Here is a 27,271-nt window from a genome sequence, read left to right on the forward strand (position 1 = left end):
TAAAAAAAAAAATCACTCTTCACTTTTTCTGTATGTTTGCTTTTTAGGAACATTAAACCAAAACAACTGGGCCAAGAAGTTTCCATCTTGCAGCAACGCCAAGCAGTCTCCCATCAACATCGAGGAGAACCTGGCTCAGGTCAAGCTGCAGTACCAGAAGTTACAGTTTGACGGTTGGGAAAGTCTGACAACCGAAAGGACCACCATCAAGAATGATGGCAAGACCGGTGAGAACAATCCCCTGTTAATGTGGTAGCAGTTTTCAAAAGTTAAATTTAATCTGAACTTCTCTCCAGCTCTCTGGAGAACTTAAAGGGGACATATTATGAAAAATCCGCTTTTGTAGTGCTTCTACCCATGCCTATGTAGGGAGTCTCGCTACATGGCCTTGGACAAAAAATCTGGGCGCTTGTATCTCTTGAAGGAGGGAGGAGGGGTGAGGGGAAGAGGGGGGCGGGGCACTCAAAACCGGTCAATATGAGGAGGGCTGTTTTAGACAGGGTAAAAAGGGTGCTGTTTTAAATGATCCTTGTGGTATTTTGACCCAAATATGTTACAGACATTTCATTAAGACCCCAAGGAACCATATCAACTGTGGTAAAATGGGCCTACGATGGGTCCTTTAAGCATCTTACAGCACAAATTTCCGTTCCAGCAGAAATCCAATTTTTTTTACCAAACATGCTCAGATAAACCCCCTGTACCTTACATGACTTGCACAAAACAGCAACTAATAGTCTCTAATACATAATTAGAGACTAGCCTGTGAACATAGTGGAGAATTTAGAAGCTTAAGAGCCATTTCTTTATTGAGACAATATCTGTTAAAAGAGTTTAATCAGTAGTGTAAACAAAGCCTAAAATCTGCTTTCGGTAACAATATTCCTGCTCTGTGCACGAGCTGTGATGCATCTTATATCAATTAGCAATAACTGGTTTGTGGAAGACAGAAGCAGCAAAGACAGAGGAGGCTACAGCAACTATGGTGGAACCTTAGGAAGTGTCAGAGTAAAGTTTCCCATCCTACAAAGAAAATAAAAAACTTGGTGTTGAGAAGACGGTCTAAAAAAAAGGGAACGATGGACAGTGTTTGTGTAGTTACTCTCACTGCCAGACAGGGGAGACAACATTTCCACCATGCAACTTTAACATGAACTTAATGGTTTGACTATAAAATGTCATAATGACATGATGAAAGCAAAATGAAAAATACTTCTGTATTTCCAATCTCTGACACTGACGCTATCTTACAACAACAGTGAGAAGCATCCGTCCTGACCTCCGTAAACGAAACTACAGCCATCTCATTGCCTCCTTCCTTATTGCCCCCCGACCCCACCCCCACTTCTCTCCCAGTGACAGTTTGTCCCAGATAGATACTGAGCGATAGAGCCTTTTCTACTACAGTGGTATCCTATTGTAAAGGATACAGTTACCAGTTCCTCATTTGACAGAATTGAGAGTCTTTCATATATTTCCTCTCTCTAAGTGGTGTGAAACACAATAACCTGCAGTGTGCATTCAAGGTTATTGTTATGTGAAATTGTAGACATGAGGGGTCCAGCCTCTCCTTTCAAAAAGCTCCAAACAGACGAGTCCAGCGCTTCTTAGCAACAGGACTCTCCGAGAAAAAAAGAATCAGCCCGTTGAAGTTGTTGTTTGGCTGCCAGCTGCACTATAGGCTTTTATTAATGGAGATGTTCGGTGGACAATCTGAGCACGGTTCAGGCTGACTACTCAGACCTGTTTTGATCAGCACCCAAATGGGCCCAGTGTAGGTTCCATATACACTATTCACAAAGCTCTCAGGGCCCCTAGGAGAATACATGGCTACAAGTGGATGATTTCAGTTTTAGAAAAGGGGCTGATGGATGCAGCGTACGGATATATTCACACTTTTGACATGGTGCAAACAAACTTTTCAACACAAGTGAATCAGCAACACGTTGAGTCAATATTTGCCCTCCCTCGAGGGGAAATTAGATTTTAGACGGGGTTAAAAGAAAACACCATGACACACACAGAGACTGCAGACAACAAAGAGGACAAGGGTGTAGAGCTCAAGTGTTCAGCAGATTGATGTCTTTGCACAGACTGAAATTCATCCGGGCATTCACATGAAAAATATGCATTATCCATACAACACAATAGACACATGGCCATTCCATTGTAAAGGGGGTGGCCTGAGATGTACAGGATGGCACAGAGGATAAAAGGTCTGTATAACTCTCCACGTTTATCAGAGCATCAAAGAAGGTTTTGATCCTAAATGAGACCTTTTGTCAGGTCAAACAAAGACCAGCCTGAAGAAGATCCCATCATTGTCTGAGTCATTGTTCGATGCTAACCCAATGAAGGCGTCTCTGGAGTATAATGTAGTGTTGAAGCTCCGATCGTTTGATCTTCTGTAGAATTTATAAATTGATCATTTTCAGTCAGAGATTTGGCTGTGTTGTGTTCTTGTGTGCAGCGCTTTGCAAGCAGTAGACAAATTGGATCTGGGTGTCAAAGTTTGAGTGCACATTTTTAAATAATCATATTTGCTTTAAACACAAACACTTAGTGGAGCATTGGATGTGTATTACATCAACATAGTACAACTCTATACAAATACTTTGCATCCAGTATATACAATCATGTACATATACTGTCATGTATGTATCATGTACTACTATTATTATTATAAATTGCTTTGAGATGATGTATGTTGTGATTTGGCGCTATACTATTTGTTTTTATTGAATGTGTCTTCTCTCCTCTCAGTGGCGGTGGATGTGGATGGAGAGTTTTATGTTAGCGGAGGAGGCCTCAGGTCAAAGTTCAAGGTGGGACGTCTGACGTTCCACTGGGGGCGCTGCAATGCCTCCTCAGACGGCTCAGAACACAGTTTGGATGGAGTCAAATACCCTCTAGAGGTGAGAGATTCAAGATGGCGCCTTCCTATCGGCCTGTTATAGCTGCTCTAGCTCACTTCAAGCTTTTTTCTTTCTAACTAGGTCTTGCAAATTTCCCCACTGTTGGACCAATGAATGATTACCTTGTCTTATCTTATCTTAAATTTGCAACTAACAGCGACCGATAACACCCCTTGTGTTATGCCTCAAGAAAAATGTAGGTTCAACAATGTGCAAAGAAGAAGATAAGGACAGTCCAGGCTGTTTTTTGGTGCAAAACATTTGGTGCAAGGATTTGTGTAGTCTTCCGACTCCAGAGATCTAGTTTTTAATTATTAAAGGTTCAGTGTGTTGTCAAGTGTGTTTTCGACCTCAAAAGACCCCAACAAATTCAAAATAGTTTTTGGTAAATTATCGAGTGTATGTAGGTTTCAGCCAGATGTCTAGTTGGTGTTTTCATGGAGATGTATCCCGGTGTGAATAAGCATGCCAATAATTCACAGATTTTTTATTTAACATATTAGGTTCGATTTTTGCATCTTTAGCTTTTATCTCTTGTACATCTTGATGGTTGTACTATTGATCGATATGAAATCAGTCATTTCAAACATAGGCAGTGGGCGCCCCTGGGCCTGTGCGTGGTAGAAAAAGAGTCACATAAGTTGACATGTTGCTGTAGCTCAGTATGTAGTTCTGTAGCTAATATGCATAAAGAACAGGAACAGCCCGTCTGAAAAGTGTATCAGAGTAAACAGTGTATCTCTACAGACACATGACTGGCCTTCCTGCAACTTGTAAAGTTAATCATACTTTTTTCTTCCACAGATGCAGATCTACTGTTACGAAGATGAAAGCTTCAACTCCCTAGATGAAGCCCTCAAGGATGGAGGCAAAATCACAGCCCTTGCTGTGCTGTTTGAGGTGTGTGTGTGTTTGTGTGTACTGATAACACCGAGACCAGTTTACAGTCTTGTCTGTCAGTTGTAGTAGAGCAGTGGCTTTAACATTACAATAACTCCTGCCATCCTTTACTATTTTACTAGAAGAAAGGACATGATGTGAAGTTAACCTGTCCTCAGCCTCTGACTCATCTCATAGTCCTATTTCCAAGTCAGTCATTACATTACATCACATTTCATTTAGCTGAGACTTTTATCCAAAGCGACTTACAATAAGTCACTTTCTACAAACCCAAAACAACAAGAATCAAGAAAGTACAATTTTCTTAAAGAAAGCCAAACTACAAGGTAATATAAAATGCCATATAAGTGCTACTAAAATTAAGTATTATTATATATTTTTTTTTTATCCAAGGTATAGTTGGAACAGATGTGTTTTTAGTTTGCGGTGGAAGATGTATATTCTTTCTGCTGTCTTGATGTCATTGGGGAGCTCAGTCCACCATTTAGGAGCCAGGACAGCAAACAGTCGTGATTTTCTCTGAGTGGTTAACTCGCAGTGAGGGAGCAACCAGCCGATTGTCAGATGCAGAGTGGAGTGAAAGGGCTGGGGTGTGACATTTGACCATGTCCTGGATGTAGACTGGACCCGATCAGTTCGCAGCACAGTACGCAAGTTTTAGTGTTTTGAGACGGATGCAGGCAGCTACTGGTAGCCAGTGAAGTAGGTGGAGGAGCGGAGAAGTGTGAGTTAGGAAGGTTAAAGCCCAGTCGAGCTGCTGCATTCTGGATGAGCTGCAGAGGTCGGATGGCACTAGCAGGTAGACCTGCCAGGACTAGAGCCTGGACCAGAACTTGAGCCGCCTTCTGAGTGAGAAGGGGACATATTCTCCTGATGTTGTGCAGCATGAATCTACAGGAATGTGTTGTTGCAGTTATGTTTACAGTAAAGGAGAGTGTGTTGAGTGTCACACCCAGGTTCCTAGCAGTCTGACTTGGGGCTTACACGGAGTTCAATCAATCAATAAAAATTTATTTGTATAGCCCATATTCACAAATTACAATTCATCTCATAGGGCTTTAACAGGGTGTGACATCCTCTGTCCTCAACCCTCAGCAAGAGTAAGGAAAAACTACTAAAAACCCTTTTAACAGGGTAAAAATATGTAGAAACCTCAGAGAGAGCCACATGTGAGGGATCCCTCTCCCAGGACAGACAGAAGTGCAATAGATGCCACGTGTAGGAGAACATCATCAATAATCAAAGTCTCTAGCAGCATTTGGTGAGGCTAGACATCCCGAAGGACAACCCCAACATGACATGCCAAGCAGTCCCGCTGCGATCACAGTCCACGCTCAGCAACCATCCAGACCACGATCCACCATCCAGACCAGACGCCACTCCAGTCCTCAGTCACCGTCCACCGCCGCCCACCAGGACCAGCGACCAGCGTCCACTGCCCGTGCCCAATGCCAACGCGACACAGGGTCCGCCACCAGCACCACGATCAGCCCACATGACTCAGAATCCGCCACACTGGATTCAACACTGCGACCCCCGGTGCGCGATCCACAAACCGCAATCCATGGTGCGGCCACAGAGGCCCTGGATCTGCGGGTGATAAAGCAAAGGGATTCCGGGGAAGGGGGATAGGGATGGAGAAGAGGAAGGAGAAGCTGGAAAGAGAAGCTCCGTGTGTCATGTGTCATAAAATAGAACAAGTAACGTTCTGGCGCACTAATTAGCTCTAACTATAAGCTTTATCAAAAAGGAAGGTTTTGAGCCTACTTTTAAACGAAAAGATGGTGACTGCCTCCCGAACTGAAAGTGGTAGATTATTCCACAGCCGAGGGGCTTGATGGCTAAAAGCTCTGGCTCCTACTCTACTTTTAGAGAATTTAGGGACGACAAGTAGGCTTGATTTCTGGGAGCGGAGTGCTCTAGCGGGTTTATAAGGTACTAACAGCCCTTAAGGTAAAAAGGCGCTATATTATTAAGGGCCTTGAAGGTGAGGAGGAGAATTTTAAATTCTATTCTAGATTTAACTGGAAGCCAGTGTAGCGATGCTAATATTGGAGAAATGTGCTCTCTTCTCTTTGTTCTCGTCAGGACACGTGCTGCGGCATTTTGGACAAGCTGTAGAGTCTTTAACGACTTACTGCTGGAGCCAGATAATAATGAATTACAATAGTCCAGTCTCGATGTAACAAAGGCGTGGACTAGTTTTTCTGCATCTTTTTGGGAAAGGACATGTCTAATTTTTGAAATATTACGCAAGTGGAAAAAAGCGGTCCTAGAAATTTGTTTTAAGTGACTATTAAAGGATAAATCAGGATCGAAGATCACTCCCAAGTTCCTGACTGTTTCATTGGAAGCAAGGGCAATGTCGTCTAGCGCAGCTATATCATTAGATAATGCATCTCTAAGGTGTTTGGGGCCAAGTATTATAACCTCTGTTTTGTCTGAGTTTAATAAGAGAAAATTGCGGGTCATCCAGGTTTTTATGTCCTTGAGACATGTTCGAAGTTTAGTTAATTGATTACTTTGTTCAGGTTTTATTGACAAATATAACTGGGTGTCATCCGCATAGCAGTGGAAATTTACCGAGTGTGTCCTGATAATGTTTCCTAGTGGAAGCATATATAATGAGAATAAAATTGGGCCGAGCACAGAGCCCTGTGGAACACCATGGTTAACTTTGGTGCGCACAGATGACTCATCATTAATTTGCACAAATTGGAAGCGATCAGAAAAATACGATTTAAACCAGTTAAGGGCGGTTCCATTAATGTTAATTAACTGTTTGAGTCTTTGTAATAAAATTTGATGGTCAATTGTGTCGAATGCTGCACTGAGATCTAACAGAACGAGGACAGACACAAGTCCCTGATCTGAGGCTATTAAAAGGTAATTAGTGACTTTGGCCAAGGCTGTCTCTGTACTGTGATTGGCTCTAAACCCCGATTGAAAGTCTTCATATATATTATTTTCACGGAGAAACTCACACAGCTGATTGGCAACAACTTTTTCAAAGGTAATGGTCAGGTCGTGGGTGGAAAAGTCTTTGGTGTGCGAACATCCACTGAGAGATGTCAGTCAGACAGGCAGAGATTCGTGGTGCTACCTGTGTTTCAGATTGGGGAAACGAGAGGATTAGACGGGTGTCATCAGCATAGGAAAAGCCATGTGAGTGAGGAAAGCGAAGGGGATTAAGATGAAGTTGATGGAAATGTAGTAACTAAAGGTGGATTTGAAAATGAGTCATCAATCTTTTTTTCTAAAGTAGTTGACAAAGTGGCTTGGTAGACGTGTGGAAGGAGCAGCGGGACGGGGGGGTCACGGAGGTTGGAAAAGATGGAGAAAAGCTTTTTGGGGTTCAAAAATTAGGTTGAATTCTAGTTTGGTAAAAAGAGCTTTTTACTGCAGAAACAGAGGCAGAGAACTAGGAGAGAAGAGATTGATAAGTGAGCAGGTCATCATTGTATAATCCAGTCTGTTGTCAGTCCAACATGAGAGGAAGACAAAGTACTGATAAGAGGTTCTCTTTTAACCTTGTCTCACAAACATAAAGATGGCTGAAGTTTACAGCTATTTAGTGAGTGTATAATTGACTTATATAGTTGCCAGACGTGTCTATTGTCTGAGCCTCTGTCTCTCCTCTTAGTATGACTGTAAACTGTTATATTGATTTTTTTTCTATACATCTTTGGTATCAAAGATACTCTGTAACGCAGGTGGCGACCAACACAAAGGTGAATAACCATCAACTCCACTCTGAAAACTTGGCATGAGGCGCTTGTTTATAGTCAGAACTAGGTCATGAAATCTCTATATATAAAGATGTATATATCTTACATATATGTTGCTACCAACCAAACCCTGCTCAAAAGTCATTGGTCAAACTGGAAACAGAAACCAGACGGCTTCCAGACCAATGTCTGGTGTCCTGTCTACAGATTCAGAATTTTCACATGTAGAACCTAAACATATGGAAGGAGGTAGTGAGCTGAGAGAGAGCTTCAATCTTGACGGGAGGGGTTGTAAATGTCAGATTTAAGTTTTCGGATCAGTCATTCTTGGACATTCATAGGCCTGTGATCTATATTTTTAATACTATACTGTTTGTATAGCCCACATACTCACTTGTGTGGAAAAACATGTTCTAAGTGTTCAATGCTAACAATGGTCTGATGTATTCTTGCACAAAGCTCAGACTTAAATTTGAGGTCTGGTTTTCATTTCAGAAAGTGTCTGATTTGAGAAGCATACCTGCAGAATATGACTTTATCGATAACTTCTTGTTGAAGATGAAAAAGTCGGAGCGAGGGAATGAATCAGACACTTTCAGTGATACCACCAATGGACTGTAGTAATACCTGAGTGAGTGTTGTGCATCTCAAAAGTCTGATTCATATTTCTGGCTCGGGATCATTGCTGTGCTCTTCCCTGTGTTTTCATGCTCAGTGCCAGGGTACGCAGCGTCATGCATTCTTTCGTTCTTTCTGCTTTGTGCAGTTGCATTGCCTCTGGCCACATTGGCATGTTCGAACCGACAGAGGCCATGTTGGAACAGAAATCTGAAAACGTCTGATGTGAAGCTGCAGGCTTTATGTGTGTGTGTGTGTGTGTTTGTGTTGGGCTGCAGATTGGGTGGAGAGCAGGGTGGGAACACCAACAACACAAAGAAATAGCAAAATTTTGTTTTCGTGCACTGCCAGCCGCCTTCGCAGGTAACATTATTTTTCAACTTTCCAGAATTCATGTTGAGGGTGTCTGGTGGCTTGGTTGGTGAATGCAACCTGAAAGACATGAGTTTGGATCTGTCCTGGGGCTCTTATCAGATGTCATTCCCCTTCTTTTCTCTCTGTACCTTCTAAATAACAGCAACTTAAAAGTAGTTGTACTGTTTTTTCACCTTGATAATTTGTGCTATTTATACAAAATATGATATATCGGGTCACCAAAATGGTCAGGGTTCAAACCATATGGCAGCTGGTCCCTGGTTTGACTCCCAACCAGCTCGGCCATTTGGTTCATGTCGTTCAACTACTCTCTCATCATGTTTCATGTCTCTCGTTCACATCTTCCCATCAGAAATCAAGTCAAGTGACCAAATAATGTACTTTTTATATATTGTATAAAGCCAAAAAACTGTAGCCACAAGGCTTCATTGCCCATATTAACAATATGTGTAAACATGAGTACAACAATAATTCACATGCTCCCTACTCTCTCATACAATATTAGGTCATTTTGAGACATGACCTAAAACCCGGAGACTTGGCTAAGCAGTTTACCCACAGCTTGCCTTTCACACATGCACAACACAGCTGGAGGGTCTTTGCACAGACAAGTTCACAACCGCATCAAATCCTCCTCTTATTCAGGCGAGAGGTGGAGCAGCCGGGTGCAGCAGACAAGAAGTAACGTTATAACTCTGCTGCGCACATGCGCCTCTGCTGAAGGCAGCTATAACTGCATCTGTTCCCCTGAGCCACCACCACTCTTATCTTCAATGTATCAAATGTACATTTTACTCAGTAATCCCAGCAAAAACACTGAAATAGTTACCTGCAACTAGAAGATAAATTGGAAAAAGAGTCGTCCACTCAAAGTAAGGAAAACAATCTTTGAAAATCCCCACCTTCAGAAGGCCAAGTAGAATAAACTATCCTTAACATTCACTGTTCGATTACATGAAAGTAATATTTCTAATATAATTAATACTGTGTTAAAATCCATTAAAATGAACACATTTGGAACAGGGGCAGCACGGTGGTGCGATGGTTAACACTGTTGCCTCACAGCAAGTGGGTCTCTATGTGGACTCTGCATGTTCATCCCGTGTTGTGTGGGTTTTCACAGTCATGCAGATTGGGACTTGGTTAATTGGAGACTTTAAATGATCCATAGGTGTTAGTGTGAACATTTTTTTGTCTCTGTATGTTGGCCCTGTGACGGACTAGCGAACAGTCCAGGATGTACCCTGCCTCTTGCCCGATGTCAGCAGGGCTTGGCCAACATCCATGTTGAACCTGGCCTGTGTCAAACTGCAGAGCGTTATGAACAATTTACATTTATCAATAACAAAGACTGTAATTCTGTTGATTTTTTCTTTACAGACGACCACTGAAGACAACGTGAACTACGCACCAATCATAGACAGTATCCTCAGTGTGAGCAGATACGGTAAGTCTTCTTCTTCTTCTACTTGTTCTCATCACTTGCTTCGTCTTCCTCTGTCTTGTCTATTTAAGCTTTGTTGTGTTACTTTTCAGGTAAAAGCGCTGAGGTTTCGCCCTTCACCCTCCGAGGTCTCCTTCCAAACTCCACGGATAAATATTTCATCTACAACGGCTCTCTGACCACACCCCCCTGCAGCGAGATTGTCGAGTGGATCATCTTCAAGAACAAAGTCGCGATCTCCGATGAACAGGTAAGGGTTTTAGACAGTAGCACACCAAAGTTGACTTCTTGTTGGGATCAATTTTCTCATTTTCACCATTTTAATAACAAAGAACAAGCATTTAGTGTTTCAGTCTCTCTTCCTAATTTGAACTGTATTTTTGAAAAGTTAGAGCATCAACCTACACTGAGGTCATCTGCACTGTCAGCAAACTGTGAATCAAAACATTAGTCATCATAGTAAAGTTATTTTTAAGGCTGTTATATTGGCTTGCATTATATTTAGAGACTTGACTCATCAGTCATTGTGGTTTGGTACAGACCCAATCTATTTGTGAGTCATTTAAATTATAATTTTGCTTTGCAATGGACCACTTTCTGGAAAAAACAAATAATGTAAATGTAAATGGGCCCCATACAATATTCTGTGAAAATGTGGTCATTGCTTTTTCAGTCTTGTCAACCACTCAAAAAATGTTACCGTACAGGCCACATGCACCCATTCACACACCATTCATTCAGCACTATTGTAAGCTGTGTCTTTTCTAACACACACCATTCAATCAGTGCCAGAACGGCCGTCAGGGGACATTTCTGTGTTCAGTATCTTGCTCAATGACACTGCGGCACCTAACATTGTTAGAGCAGATCCACAACTTTCTAGTTATTGGACGACCGGCCCTACCTCCTGAGCCAGAGCAGCCCCTTGATGATAATGTGAACATTAAGCTCAGTCATTAAAGAAGTGTTCCTCCAAATGTGTGTTGCATGGCCAATGTGTCACGAGTTCCCAGTGCACTACAGGTTTAACCCCAAAAACAAGTGTTCAATATGCAACTATACTGTATATACTGGGTCTATGCCAGCATTCCCAGCAACTGCATACAATTCAAAGACAGATTACCTGCACACTGTCAAGTATATGTATCTGCAACATGGAACTAAACTGAAACCAGAGGCTACCTGAGAGGAAGGAAACTAAAACCAAACCTTGAAAAAACAATCAGCAATAATGTCAAGTGAACACAGGTCTAGAGACCATGCGTAACCACCAGTGTGGTTCTTTGAGAACCAGACTTGAGCTGTGGAATCTTCGTTCAATTACAGGAATGTCAGTAAACAACCTTTTAGAAACATGTTGAAGGATCTGAAAGGAGGAATTATCATACCAGAGCTCAGGAAACACACAAGTGATGGGTGAGGCAGAGCAGCTTTGTGTGTGTGTGTGTGTGTGTGTGTGTGTGTGTGTGTGTGTGTGTGTGTGTGTGTGTGTGTGTGTGTGTGTGTGTGTGTGTGTGTGTGTGTGTGTGTGTGCGCACGCGTGAGACAGCCCTCAGGCCAAATGTGATCGACATGCATACAGAGGCAGTCATTACATCAAACGAGTATTCACTCACAAAATAACTTTATGGTCTTTTAACTTAAACACACACACGCACATACACACGCTGGCATGAACCAACATGTGATAACAAACACAAAAGGCTTTTGACGACAAGGTTCCTGTGTGATTCCTGCTGAGTCTCTGACATGATCATTAACTGACTCACAGCTGTCTCACACACAAACACACACACACACACACACACACACACACACACACACACACACACACACACACTCCTTTACTAACTAACTTTGTAAGTTGTCTACTCCAACTTCACATTTCAATCCTGTTAAATAATGGACGATTTTCTTATGCAGGCAGAAATCAACTGAGTGTTCACTTTGCAATTACAATTCCATTCCAGTGTTATTTTGTGCAAAAACCTTACTGAGAACAAAAAGGAAAATAGGAACATATAGAGCCGCAGTTTGGCAGAAAACCTCAGTCTGAGCCAAGACAATGGTTTAAACCACACGTGGAGTTTGCAGTGAATCTATAGGCAGCAGCCATGAGGAAGAATCAAGTCAAAAAACTACTCAAACTGCAGATAAAACCAAAATGTCAGTTGATCACAAAGGGAACTAAACATGAAACAACAGCTGGTGTGATGCAAAGTTCAGAGTTTGATCTGACCAAAGCTATTCCCAGCTTTATTCAAATAACCTCAACCTGGTTTTACCCTTAAAGGTGCCATTTGTTAGAGAGGGTGCGATCTTCAGCTATTGTTCCATTTCCAAGACAAAAGTTTATAACACATTACTTCTTCAGGTCATAGACTGTATATAAAGATTGATAACACATCTCTGTTTCCCCCTACTAGTCAGAAATGAGCCAATAGATCTGGATAGAAACACTGCCATCTTGCGCATTTGGAGCCAGAGTCTGCGCAGTACTGATTGGTGGATGGAGCTGCGGTCGCATTGTCCCACCAATATATGTACTTGACAAATCATGAGTCGGTCTCAACTGTCAATCATAACATTTCACCCCACTTTATGGTATCTAATATGTAATTCAAACCAACTTCACAGCAAACTAAGCTTCGAACATTTCTCAGTGAAACCATCTTTGAGAAAAATGTAGTGGACGAGAAGCTCCGGTTCTGTTTCTGATTTCCCTTTGATCTCACGCCTTCATCTCATGTCTGTTTGATTATCATTATTATTTCTGTCCACATGAGCGTTTATCAGTTTTAATCTCCGTCCATACTAACCGGCATGATCATGCAAATCACATGACCACTAAATTGACTGGGCATGCGTGTGCCATAGCACACAAGAAGCATTTGGTTGTTTGTTCCAGTCACCAAGCTACACACGTGAAACAGCAATGGTAATAAGTGTGAGCAGAAATCGGCTTAATTTAACTGCACAACACCTGTTAGCAAAGACAACACGGTCAGCAACTCTTGTTATTGAACATCCATGTAGCATTGTAGCACCTTATGTCACGTCATGACCAAAAAGATCCAATCAGCAAGCGTTTGTGAGTCATTGTTTCCAAGCATCTCTGTTTTTGCCTATACAAATTAAACTTCTGCCCTGGAGTTTTTAAACTACAACGAGACCAATAGTGTTTCCAAACTTCTCAGTTTTTAGCAGCTCTGAAACTCTTTAGTAGTGTTGAGTTATCTATCCATAGCAGAGTTGATCTGGTTTCAAAGGAAAAGGTAGTAATGTGGATGTGTAACTACACAAATAATCTTTCTAAACAAAGAAAATGATTAAATCATCACAGCTGTTATAATGGAGGCAGGTGTTTCTCTTTCACCTTGAAAGCCTCCATGTCTCGTGACGTGTCTCAGCCGGTCGACATTCCAAGTCAGCTCAGGCTGCCAGGGACTAACAGTTATATTTTACAACTTCAACGATCACATAGGACCTTAATGGGCTCTGCTGTGTTGACTGTGTTGTGTAACCAGACGGATGTGACTCACCTGAGAAGGTACAGAAGCAGACCGCGGGTAAAAGGGCTATTCCAGCGTGATTCATGGCCCCTCCACACCTTTTCACTTCTGCTGCTTTGTTTTGAGGATTATTTAGGGCCCAAGCCAACGAATGGTGAGAGGCCCTATTGAAATTGTAATGATTATTATAATTTTTTTTTTCATCAAATGAATTGCCTTTTTGAGGGCTTTAGCATGCTCAAAAAGTTGTTAAAGTTTGCAGTAAATTAGAAAGTGGTGAAAATGTACGTATTCTGGAGTATTTGGAAATGGGCGTGGCAAAATGGCTCAAAAGCGCCATCTGGAACCCAGCCCCTAGGTTTTCACGCAACCGATTTTTCACCAAAATCTGGAGAAATGTGTATTGTGACTAATCATAGAAAAAAGCCTCCGGGAGTATTATGAAAAACGCAACATGAAGTCCGCCATTTTTCATTTAGTGGCAATTTTGGCCATATTCCACATTTTTACTTTGACGTACTTGTCCCAGGGCTTTCATCAGATTAACTTAAAATTCATCACAACAAGATGGAGATAAAAACTGACTTTTTTCATCACACCGTTCGTCACACCGTGCGACCGTGGCGTGGCGTCAAAGTTTGATTAAACGGCATCAAAACAAAAGGTTTCTATATCTCGGACTTACATGGTCCAATCGAGTCCAAACTAGACATGTAAGACAAGAGTCCCGGTCTGGTGACATCTACACAGAAATTATGACTTGAAATCACAGCGCCCCTGGTGGCAACAGGAAATGTCTTTGTTTTTTGCATGTCTTACACTTGGATGTATTCCTCCTCATCCACTGACCTCAACCACGTCAAGCTGTGTCAAATTGGTCTCAAGACATTTATAATGTGGGCATCAGATTACTGTGACTTTTTCATCAAATGCCATATTAATGGCGTGGCATTAAAGTTCATCAACTCGCCTTGAAAAACAAAAATTGCTGTAACTTCAGTGTTCATGGTGCTATCTCACTCAATCAATCAATCAATCAAACTTTATTTGTATAGCCCATATTCACATATTACAATTCGTCTCATAGGGCTTTAACATGGTGAGACATCCTCTGTCCTTAACCCTCAGCAAGAGTAAGGAAAAACTACTAAAAACCTGTTTAACAGGGTAAAAATACATAGAAACCTCAGAGAGAGCCACATGTGAGGGATCCCTCTCCCAGGACGGACAGACGTGCAATAGATGTCAAGTGCAGGAAAACATCATCAAGATGAAGGTTTTTTAGAAGCATTGATGAGGGTAAACATTTTGAAGGATAACTTCAATACGATATGTCAAGTAGTCAAGCTGCAATCATAGTCCATGGTCAGCAGTCAGCAAGATAATGATCCATCATCCTGGTCGGATCCACTATAGTCCACAGTCATTGTCCACTGCCGCTTATTAAGATCCATCATCAGGCGCCGCCTCGGCCGTGGTCCAACACCATTATCTCACTCCAACGCGACAAAGGATCCCTCATTCCCACTACGATGAGCCAGCACGATATAGAATCCGCCATACTGGATCCACCATTGCGACCTCTGATACTCACACTACATGTGTGTATTAACAGCCCCCCCTTGAAGATATTCATATGGTTTTAAGGCCGTGTGGCCGTGGCATGGCATCAAAGTTTGATTACACGCTATCAAACACGAGCTTCTGTATCTAAGACATATTTGGTCCAATCAAGTCCAAACGTGAGACAAGACTCTCGACCTGATGACATCTACAAAGACATCATGACTTAAAACCACAGCGCCACCTGCTCGCTACAGGAAGTGAAGCGTTTATCCTGGCCACAGAGCGCAAAACGCATGCAATGTGGAGACTCGCACTTGGTCATCGATTGCTCTCTCTTCACGGACCGCAACAGGCTTGAAATTGCCTGTGCTCGGCCCCGTTAGTGCTACAACGTAGCCCTAGTTTGTGTAGGCGGCAAAAACTGCGATAAATGGTGTTCGATAGGCCTAGCATTCACACTCTGTGTGTAAATATATTTGGCCAATCAGATGAAGCCCTGCTACTCTAGATGATAAATTAAAGAAATTCATATCATCGACGGGTTTTTCTTTCAATGAATTATTGTCAAAAGAATTGAGAAATTGATTATTTGAAAATCAGAGATATGACGGAGCCTCAAATCTCACTCTGCCTCCTCCACTGTGGACATTTTCAAGGGATCCCGTTTGTCCCGGGTCAGATTCATCATTATGATAAACTTGTGCATGTCTATCTATAGTTTTGAGGCAAAATTTTGGTCCAATACCATAATTATTAGGACATTTTGGCTGTTCCTCACAAATTCAAAGGACTGTTTGAAGGTTAAGAATTGGTTTTAAGGTTATGGTTAGGTTTAAGTTAAGACCTGAAATGACTCATCTACCTGCTCTGTCCTGTCCGCAAAAAACTAAAACCTGAGAGCCCGTCCTATGTGGACTTGTGGTGCAGATGCCAATGTTGATAGTGGGGAGTAAAAAATCCAAAATACCAATATATTGGCAAATATATATGAAGATTAAAATAATTCAGATATAGCTAAACATAATTAAGACTTTATATGTAATATTTTTTGCATATTTAAGACATTTCCAACCAGCAGTAATTGTGGATTCACAGTTTTGTTTCATTGTCTTAAACAATGTGAGACGAAAGATTTATTTACATTTTCACTGATTTCACAGAGAATAATTCATGGATCTTGATGAGAATAATACTACATTTAGGGGACTGCTGGAAACCACGATTATTAATCTAGATTTTTGCATTTTGTGATGAAATATGACTTTTCAAAGGAAACATGTAAAAATAAGGAATTCAAGGAATAAATGGAATGTTCCGGAAGAAGAGAACTGTTTGGGGTGGCGTTTAGCCACCCGGTAGAGCTGCTGCCCCGAAGAGGAAAGCCTTCAACCTGCAGACGCCTGTTAGACTCCAACCCGCAGCCATTTATGCATGTCCTCCCCCACTCTCTCTGTTCCCCTTTCACAACTACGCCTATGTCCTATAAAAAAAAAAGGTTATAAAGAGACCCAAAATATATGTAAAGGAAAAGGACTCTTCATTAAGATCACAAACATCTTAAATGTTAAAGATTAAAGATACGTTCAATGTTCTATATATCGAAGGCTCATGCTCTTTGATCTAAAAGGTTCCATTGATAGGTCCTTTATAGCAAAATAAGACAAAGGGGATAAACTCCTACTGACTCAGAAATCTGTCCAGAATACTTCTAACGTTCTATTTAAAACTAATAGATCAAACTAGTGATGGAAGTTTTTTTTCACCAAAACGTGGGGGCTATTCCAAACCCAGCAACGATTCTGCAGAACTCTATTGGTATGACTCAACAAATACGCTACCTCATAGACCTGCTGGCCAAGGAGAATGCCTACCATAGAATAGAGTACCACTGGAGGATCCAACTGAGGCAAGAGTTGGAGGAGCACAAACGAGAGCTGTTTCGACAGAAAAAGCTGAAGGAAATGATCATTAACAGAGGGAAAAAAACAGAGCAAGAGCTGGAGCAGATACAAAAGTACAGCAATGCAAACCAGGAGAAGTTAAACACCGAGCTCCAGGAGGAGAAGAGGATGAAGAACTCTCTCCAAGAAGAGCTGGAGAATATCAAAGCTTCTTATCATGAGGTCTGCCAAAGTCACACAACCAACCAGGATAAGTTAAACACCGAGCTCCAGGAGGAGAAGAGGAAGAAGAACGTTCTCCAAGAAGAACTGAAAAATCTCAAAGCTTCTCATCAAGAGGTCTGCCAAAGTGTTGCAACCAACCAGGAGAAGTTAAACACAGAGCTCCAGGAGGAGAAGAGGAAGAAGAACGTTCTCCAAGAAGAACTGAAAAATCTCAAAGCTTCTCATCAAGAGGTCTGCCAAAGTCACACAACCAACCAGGAGAAGTTAAACACCGAGCTCCAGGAGGAGAAGAGGAAGAAGAACGTTCTCCAAGAAGAACTGAAAAATCTCAAAGCTTCTCATCACGAGGTCTGCCAAAGTGTTGCAACCAAACAGGAGAAGTTAAACACAGAGCTCAAAGAGGAGAAGAGGAAGAAGAACGTTCTCCAAGAAGAACTGAAAAATCTCAAAGCTTCTCATCACGAGGTCTGCCAAAGTGTTGCAACCAAACAGGAGAAGTTAAACACAGAGCTCCAGGAGGAGAAGAGGAAGAAGGACTTTCTCCAAGAAGAGCTGAAAGATCTCAAAGCTTCTCATTACGAGGTCTGCCAAAGTGTTGCAACCAACCAGGAGAAGTTCAACACCGAGCTCCAGGAGGAGAAGAGGAAGAAGAACGTTCTCCAAGAAGAACTGAAAAATCTCAAAGCTTCTTATCGCGAGGTCCGCCAAAGTGTTGCAACCAACCAGGAGAAGTTAAACACAGAGCTCCAGGAGGAGAAGAGGAAGAAGAACATTCTCCTAGAATATCTGGAGAAGTTCAGGGTTACTGCTGATGAGGTCTTCCAAAGACATTAACCTTATGTAACTAGAACTGAGCTCACTGAGGAAGAGGTTCTCTCCAATGTCCTCCCTGATCCCAAACCCAAGGAGACAGGGCTGCCTGACAAGACAGAGAAACCAAAGAATGCTTCATTGTGGTAGAGAGTCCGCAACATTGTGGGTTTGTGAAGGAGGCGGAAGAAGTCAGCGGCTCCAACATCCCCCAGCAACTGAGCTGACTTTACCTTCCTCACCTGCTCTGAGGACTGTCAAGGTTAATGGAGGGATTTACATTGTGATTTCAAAACATCATAAAAAATAATAATGTCCTAACAATAAGCGGCAGTGGACAATGACTGTGGACTTTAGTGTCATCTGATCTGGATGGCGGATCATGATCTTGCTGGCTGCTGACCATAGACTATTATTGCAGCAGGACTGCTTGTTATATAGTATTGGGTTAGGGTTAGGGATGTGGCTCTCTCTGAGGTTTCTACGTATTTTTACCCTGTTAAAAGGGGTTTTAGTCGTGATGGGGTCCATGTTGTCAGGATCTCCAGTCTTTTATCATCTCAGTTTTGTTGAGCTGTCATCTCACCTGGCTGGTCTTGAGTTTCGGGTAGTTTGGGGCGTGGTGGGGGACAGACTGGGGGAGGTAACTACGATGGAGGCTGAAAACTACAGATATTGTTTGTCCATCTTGTTGTTGAGTCATGCCCCATGATGACTAAAGGGAGACGGGACTTGTATCTCCATCTTATCTCTATCCTCATATTTCTCACCATCCTTGCTGCTTGTGATCCTTGCCTCCTAACTTCCCTGATAGCAGATTCGACGCAAAAAGGGCGGAAAACAACACTAGCACTTTCTACACAAATTCTCACCGAAATAAGAACAGAGGATGATATACTGAAATATTATGATTAGGGCCCGAGCACCGAATGGTGGGAGGCCCTATTGAAATTTAAAGGGGACATATTATGCCCATTTTACCACAGTTGATATGGCTCCTTGGGGTCTTAATGAAATGTCTGTAACATTTTTTGGTCAAAATACCACAAGGATCATTTAAAACAGCACCTTTTTACCCTGTCTAAAACAGCCCTCCTCAGATTGACCTGTTTTGAGTGACCCCCCCCATCGCCCCGCCCCCGCCACACACACACACACACACACGCACACACACACACACACACACACACACACACACACACACACACACACACACACACACACACACACACAAAGGGATCGTGGAGGGGCTACAGCTCTGGAGGCTAACACTGCTGCAACTTTTGCGGCGAAATGCACTTAAGACCCCGCAACGCGGAGACGTGCGCTTGGTCATCGATCGCTCTCTCCACCGACCGCAACGTAGCCCTAGTTACACTTTGACTTATGGATGGAGAGTCATTCACTTGGACAATCTACATTCAAGATGCGTCTTGTCAAACCACTTATATGTTCATGTACAGCATATGTATTATATATAGTACAACTGTGTGGAAAGATTTTCTTTTCCACAATCACACTCAAGCCATCGATTAGTAACGCTGTCGCTGTTCATTGTGTCAAATGAATCAGCGTGATTCATTTAAGGCTGTAGGTTACATTTAGTGAAGCTTCCCTCAGTCTGTGCTTCAGAAGGACTGCAGGAGCTGTGGCTGACGTTGTTCTGTGGTTGTGTTGCAGCTGGAGATGTTCTGCGAGGTGATGACGATGCAGCAGGCCGGATACGTGATGCTGATGGACTACCTGCAGAACAACTACAGGGAGCAGCAGCAGCAGTTCATGGGACAGGTGCTCTCCTCCTATACCGGCACCGAGAAGGTCCTCACACCAGGTACGAACACCACCGGCCCAAAATCCTACAATTCGCTGACACCGACATCACAGTGTAGGTGAGGTGTTTATCACACACCAGGAAACATCGTTGTGGATCTGAACTGATATGGAGCCAGTGACCCCAAGTCAGTGGTAGCACGCATCAAAGTACATTTACTCAATTCCTGTACGCAAACCGACAGATTGCAAGATTCACCCTACAGGTAAGATGCCGAGTTCACTGTGGAAAATACAAGTTGCAGTCAGAGCCTCCCACAGCTGTACAGTACACATGTGCATTTGTTGACAAGCTGATGGAGAAGCAAAGAACTATGTCGACTGACCAGAGAGAGATTCTACACAAATATGATGGGTTAGTTTAATTTGATGGGACATTGGAGATGAAAACTAGCAGAAGTAAAGAACGAGAGAAGATTGACAGTGTTTTAGTTAAGCTGAAATACCGCTCATCTTTTCAGCCCATTCACTGTTGCTTGCCAAGCGGTTAAATGTGTTGTATGAAAGACATGGCAAATAGAGTTACGCATCCTTTGGCCTCTTTTAACTCTCGAGTGAAATATGATACGATATTCACTCTTCTTCATTTTCTCACTAACTTTTTACTTCTCCTCTTGCAATGACAGACATGCTGTTCTCCTATTATAAGATAATACTCTGTTATATTTACAAATAACTTGAGATAATTTGAGCTCCACCAGCTGTAATATTAAAATGCTCCTTGCTTGTCAAAGTATTAATATTCCATTTATGTAGTATACAGTATATATATATGATGATATAATTTTGAAGGTTCCATTCTGCCCACAAAACAAAAACAAACAAAATTTGCTTTGATATTCTTAGTACATTGTGTTGTTAATACAGCTGTACCTTTACTACTTGCAGTAAACATACACGTTACATGTATATCTATTTGCATGTTAACAAAGAAACTGTGGCAATGATAAAATACAATCGATACAGGGCTGGGCTTTTTTTTTTCACCAATGCAAATTATTTGATTCTGTAATAGAAGCTGCAGACAGTTACTGCTTGTTGATGAGTTTATTGTCACCCTAAGAACCCAATCTAATCCATAATATCTTTTTGATAGAGTCAACATCAAAATACTGTACAGTGCTGCAATTGAAAAAATCAGTCTGTTTTAAAGTTTCATTGTGGGTTATGTAGACACTGGCTTTTTGAAAAGGAAAAATACTTGTGCTGCTTCAATGCAAGACAGATTTATTTGTGTAGCACCGTTCAACAGCAAGGAGCTACAAAGAGCTGTAACCAAGCATTAAGTAAAGATACACATGAGCTGATATGAAATATATTATATTATAGATTTCTTTTTAAAAGGAGTGAGACAATATAGAATACAGGACATTGAATAACAATCTATATTAAACATGTGAAATCAAATAAATTAAGGCATTCCAAATATGAAACAATATTCATCATATCTTTGGTGTAGCACAGGGGTGTCCAAACTACGGCCCGTGGGCCATCTGCGACCCGCCATCCATTTTAAATTGGCCCGCATCAAAAAAAAAAAAAAAGTAAGTTTTTTTAAACTAACAATTTAGTAGCACTGAAATGGCAGTTACTTATAGCACTATTTAGTTTTGCCCTCGAGTAGGGGAGAGCGGGGTAATGTGAGACATTTTTTACATTTACTCCCCTTTAGGCGAGCTAAAATCATATATCAGTAAAATTTACACATTTCCTATTAATTCAGGAATGTTTCCTAGCAATGGTCAGAATGTCTTCAGGACAAAGGGCAGGGAAAATATGATTGTTTGTAAAAAAGAGGTCTTATGTCTCACTTTACCCCAGCTTAGGGGTAAAGACCAGAGAAATCAAGGGGGTAAAGTGATCCACTTACCTTTTCCACTTTAAAACTACCATAACAACACATGTTGTAATAGGTCAATTAAGCACATTTATGATTATTATGATTCATGTGATCTCTTGCACACCCTAGCTTGCCTGCACATTGTTTCTCTGTCCAATTGGCAGGGACAGGGATATTGTTTTTCTCTGCGTATTCAAATGCCAGTTCACGGCACTTAACTGGAGCAAGGCCATGGAACTGGTCAGCTAGTTGTTTCAAGTGTTTGGCCAGCTCCTCCATCTCATCTGTGAATAATATCTTTGCCTCAGCTACTGCACCCCAGGCTACTGATTTTACTTTCCCTTTCTGTGTTTTCTTTATTAATCTTTTGAGGGTTGTCTTATCAATATTTCTATCCCTTCCAGCTTTTCTTAAGGACTTCTTTCCTTGCATGACCTCAGCGGCTGCACTCTCCATCTCTGGGAGGGGTGTTTGGCCCCTGGTTGTCTTCCTGGTGTAGTTTGATGGCTTTTCTACAATGTTTAAGGCATTAAAAATAAAATATATGTAATGTAATATTACACTAAAATATGGTTAAGACTAAACTTAACTTGTGCTACATGTCTCACTTTACCCCACAGCCAACATTTTAGAAAAAACATCTCTTAGCAATTCAGGCTAATCTTCAGCTAGCATCAATCACATGGTTTTATATGTTGGAAGTTCACCAACATGTATGATATAAGTTTTTCTACCTGATTCAATTTGTTTTGACAAAACAGTTGATGCAAGTGAAAAAACATTCTAACCACAGCATCAGCACCAACTTCTCCTACATGGCAAGTGTGGAATGGGAGGGGCTTGAAAACATAATGATCAAATGACCACAAATGTGTTCCGTTGCCTAGATACAGGGGGTGTCTCACATTACCCCACTCTCCCCTTCCTTTGAATGCACTGATTGTAAATCGCTTTGGATAAAAGCGTCAGCTAAATTAATTGTAATGTAATGGACTATGGCCCACTGTATTGTACTACTCAGTTTTGACACTAGGTGGCGCTACGCCCCCCGCATTAAGCTACGCAATTGAGGCACACTGTCAACAGTCCGCTCCAGGGCAGGGGCGCGTGGCGGCGTGAGTGGCCCAGACCTTCACATTTTTTTCTGTATGTGGCCCTCAGGATAAAAAGTTTGGACACCCCTGGTGTAGCATAAATTATGTTCACTTTAGTTACTCAAGCACTTTATGACCCTGCTGGGAAAATGTTTACGTGATGATATATTATTCAGATGATTAACAGTCGGATTGTCTGCTGCTGGACGACACACTGATACTCCTCATAATAACTACGTCCACCTGGCTGACCCCAGCTTGACTCCATTATGAAAATAAATTATTTGTACTAATTAATTCTAAGTAGATCACAAATGATGGAAAGAAAAGACAGATAAGAATAGAACTCCAGTGACCTAAATAAAACGGGTCGACTCGGTGTAAGCCATCGATTTCCTGGTCCTGCTCCATAGTTATTAATGAAGTTTATCGATCTGTGGATTTTGTGGAGGGCATGTTTTGTTGTAGACCAGGGGATTGTTTGCTTTTATACAATCTGAGTATTTTAGTCTATTTAAAATAACTCAGATTTGTTTTTATTACATTTTAATTGCCCTTCGAAACAGCCATAGATCAAATAACTAATTATATTAAATGGAAAGAATTAAAAAGTAACTTTGGAGGAAATGTTAATGAGACAAATGTGTTAATCAAACAATAAAAGTGGGAAGGTGAAGATTCTGAGGTCTTAAGATCAGCTGTAATAATCTCACGACTTTTTGAAGCATTTTCCAAGTATGTGAAGGGAGAATTTTAATTTAATCAAATTAAATTAATCTTAACAAAAAGCTGACTCCCTCCTCACTGATAGAAAAGGATATGCCTATGATGGATATTTACAGTATGTTTCTCTATGGCCCTTTATAATGGTGTCATTAAGAGAACAAATTTCTGGCCGTCAAAAACAATATGTATGTATTTGGGAAGTCACTACTACATAGGTTGTAAATATATTGGCAAAATATTCACAGAGAGCATATTTTTATTATTATTTTTTCTCAGAAGACAGTTTCCACTTGACTCATGCTTTATTAATCTGAGGTACGGTTCTGTTTAGACTCTCTCACAGCACTAGGATAAGATAAGTGAAAATGTTTGTCTGATTTATTACAGAAAAAGTTAACTTCAGTGACTTAATAAACGTTTATTTATATTTAACCTAAACCACAATCTACCTGGTTAAACCACAGACTGGACGTAAACCCTGGTCTCCGGTGTGACTTGTGGCTGAAAGAAGAAATTGTTATCATTATTATTATTATTATTATTATTGTTATTATTATTATTATTATTATTATTATTATTTTAATTTATTTCTATTAACTTGAATATCAGTCAGTGTAATGAATTATCATGATAAATGTCACATTTTTATTTCTTTCACGTTAAAAGACTGATTTTTACTTCGAAGTGAAGGTTTTAGTTTTTGTCTCATCTCAATGGGCACAGAATGACTTGACAAAGGTATAGGTTGGTTATATGTGACACCTCCTTGCTGTACTTTCACAATGCATAAACATGATATAGAATGAACCTTTGTTGCACTGCTATTTATAAAATTGTATTGCAAAATTATTGACATTGTCTTATTCTTAGTATGACTGCCTGGCGTTTTTTTAATTGAGTGTCTGTTTTAGGATCAGCTGAAGCATATTAGTGCAAAAGAACTCATGGTGATATTTTTAATTGTTACTCATTAGCTCTATTAAATGCTCTGCCTCATATTGTCTGAGGGTGTATTCTCCTGACTCTCAACATTTTCATGTCAACTTTGATATGTGATATCTGCCTAAAGTATTTTTCAATTTAAAGCAAAAATAACAAAGGTCTCCTGGCTCATTCTGCCCTCTAGTGGACTGCCACAGCCTCTTCCTCTCACCCCCTCACCGTCCCTCTCAGTGTTTGTATATTTTCTGAGTGGGGGACATGCGTCTCTAATTGCTTGTGAACTTTGAGTATTCAAGTTTTATTGAGTGTGTAGCAGCGTTGACACATAGCCTGACATTATCACTTTGATCCTGCAGAAGAGAGGTCAGAGGTCAGAGGGTAGAGCCAGTGACAGCAGAGGTTTAGGTTCAGCTCAGAAAAGTGCCAGTGTTCAGATAGAAAGAGCCTCCTCCTTCCTATTGTCATCCTTCCTCAGCCTTTTTTAATCTGTGTTAATCCCAGAGTGTCTGTCATTTGTATTATCTCTTCTCCTCTAATCTCAACTCTGACCCAGAATCAGGCTGCAGGAGGAACACAGACCCCATCAGCCTCATTTGACTTCTTACTGTTATCTGCTTTTTAATCTTTTAACTGCTGACAGCAGGAGGTGGAGGTGTAAGGGAACAGATGGCCTTTACAGATTTACACGTAAAATAGAGTGACAGTTTGTATTCCAAGGTTCCATTTTTTTTGTGATAACTCTAATAAATCTGGATTAAACAAACAGGGGTAAATATACATATGTATGATGTCCAGTGAGGCTGAGGCTGCTCCTTAGAGAATGTATAAATCCAAATGCACCATCATTTAAACCTGGTTAGAAGTATAATTACATTTTATAAGGAAGGAATATGTAATACATTTGTGTTTCATATACATTTGATCTGAAGTCAGTTTGTGTATTCACCTGTTTTTGTGTTGGCCTTCTTGGTTTTTGTGATTGTACAAATAACCGAGCAGATGTGCTGGTCTGTGGGAAACATTCCTGTCCAATTTTCGGGGACCTTGGAAGAGAATTTTTCATCCACTTTTGATTTTGATCTCGTCTTTGTGTTTCTGTCAGTCTGCAGTTCAGAGCCGGAGAACATGCAGGCAGCGCCCTACAATCTCAGCAGCCTGCTAGTGACCTGGGAGCGGCCGCGGGCAGTGTACGACGCCAGCATCGAGAAATATGCCGTCACCTACCGACTGGCCAACGCAGAAGACTCTGTCGCCTCTGAGTACTTGACTGATGGAGACCAGGATGTGGTGAGAGAGTGTCCACGGGAATCATCATGAATCATCAATCAAATTTTGAACGAATCTCATTGTGAAAGTGGGAATATCCATTGACTATCCCACAGATGTAACAACTGTATAAGTTGATACAGTTTGTCCAGTTTGGGCTATTTAAAAAACCCAGAGAGGACCCACTCCTGATGTAAATATAAAAGGCTCATTATAGGGTAAAGAAAACAACAATTCACAAAAATCTATTTAGATGAACACATTACTGAAAACATTCCTAGGATTATTTTATATTCAGTTTCTGCCAATACATCCATTTCACCTACGTCTTACACATTGAACCTTTAAGTTATAAAGGCCAAAGTATACAAGGTAGTAGGAGAGGACCAAATTAAAACTATAATAATGTAAATATATTTGCGCTTTAACCCAGCTTTTAAGATGCTGTATGTTATTTGTAGCTGTTTGCTTAAAACATGAATATGATCTTTCAATAATTATGTCATTAACTTTCCCACCACCAGGGGGCAATACTTGATGATCTGTCAGCCAACACCAGCTACGTGGTCCAGGTGGTGGCGGTGTGCACCAATGGTCTGTATGGACGTGTGAGTGACCTGCTGACGGTCGTCATGCCCGTTGATGACCCCGGTAAGAGCCACCGTGCCAGAGGCAGAGCGTAGAGCAGACCAACTGTACAAATATTTCTCTGCTGCACTTGTTCACTTTGTTTCGAGTAGGATTTAGATATGGTGCAAAAAGACTTTAGAATTGATGAAAAACAAACAAAATTGATATTACAGTACAAGTAAAGCAGACACATTCACTGAAAGTCAAATTCTGTTACTTACCAATGGAAGCCCTATACTAAGTTAATATGTAACAACGCTTGACCTGATTACGATTTTTAACCTAAAAACAGAGTTAATATGTCCAAATAGCCAAACATGTGAGAAGTAGCTCACAGTTTATACAGGGGAGATTCATGAGGCGTAATGTTAGTAGTTCAGTAAATTCCCTTTTACTTGTGGTCCATCACTACTCAATATGATTCATCTCCAGCCATGTTTCTTTTCTTTTAAAACAACTTCTGTCCTTCCTCTCATCCTCCCTTTGAACCCAAAACCATACAAACACAGTTTTGTTGTTTCTCTGCATCTCTCTTCACCCTCCCTATGTTATACTCTGGGCTATACAGTGTATATTCTATTTTACACACAGAGCTGTTGTTTGCCTCTTCTTTTCTGTGTGTATAACTGTTTCATGACTCTCTCTGTGGTCTTCAAATGTGCTGTCTCTATATATTTCTATATTTCTAAGACAAAGGGGTCATTTCCTGTGTAACTTTCATTTCACATGGAAATCCAAGGTCTCCATCTTTGTTTTGTTTTCACTTTGTGGCGTCTGTTCCTTCTGCATCTCACAGTAAGACCAATGTTTGCATGTTTGCAGCAGCATTTTGTGTAACATGGATTGGAATGGCAATCACAATAACATTGTATCTTAATCTGAGCTTTATATTGGAATAAACTACTATGTCTTGTTACAAAGAAAAAAAAATCCCCTGCATCCTACTTCA

The 27,271-nt window shown here is 41.1% G+C and overlaps 1 protein-coding gene across 3 annotated transcripts in view; it reads left to right on the forward strand.

Annotated features, from left to right (window-relative positions):
- The window catches only part of ptprz1a (protein tyrosine phosphatase receptor type Z1a), a 91,532-nt gene that overhangs the window by 36,421 nt on the left and 27,840 nt on the right, over positions 1-27,271 (forward strand). For all 3 annotated transcript variants that reach the window (XM_053427370.1, XM_053427371.1, XM_053427372.1), the window contains exons 3-10: positions 48-227; positions 2,764-2,915; positions 3,720-3,815; positions 9,917-9,983; positions 10,073-10,230; positions 19,675-19,825; positions 25,529-25,713; positions 26,217-26,343. In XM_053427370.1, coding sequence (XP_053283345.1) covers positions 48-227; positions 2,764-2,915; positions 3,720-3,815; positions 9,917-9,983; positions 10,073-10,230; positions 19,675-19,825; positions 25,529-25,713; positions 26,217-26,343 — 1,116 coding nt within the window. The remainder of the gene's footprint in view (positions 1-47; positions 228-2,763; positions 2,916-3,719; positions 3,816-9,916; positions 9,984-10,072; positions 10,231-19,674; positions 19,826-25,528; positions 25,714-26,216; positions 26,344-27,271) is intronic.

This window comes from Pleuronectes platessa, chromosome 7, assembly GCF_947347685.1.
Source record: "Pleuronectes platessa chromosome 7, fPlePla1.1, whole genome shotgun sequence".
NCBI lineage: Eukaryota > Metazoa > Chordata > Actinopteri > Pleuronectiformes > Pleuronectidae > Pleuronectes > Pleuronectes platessa.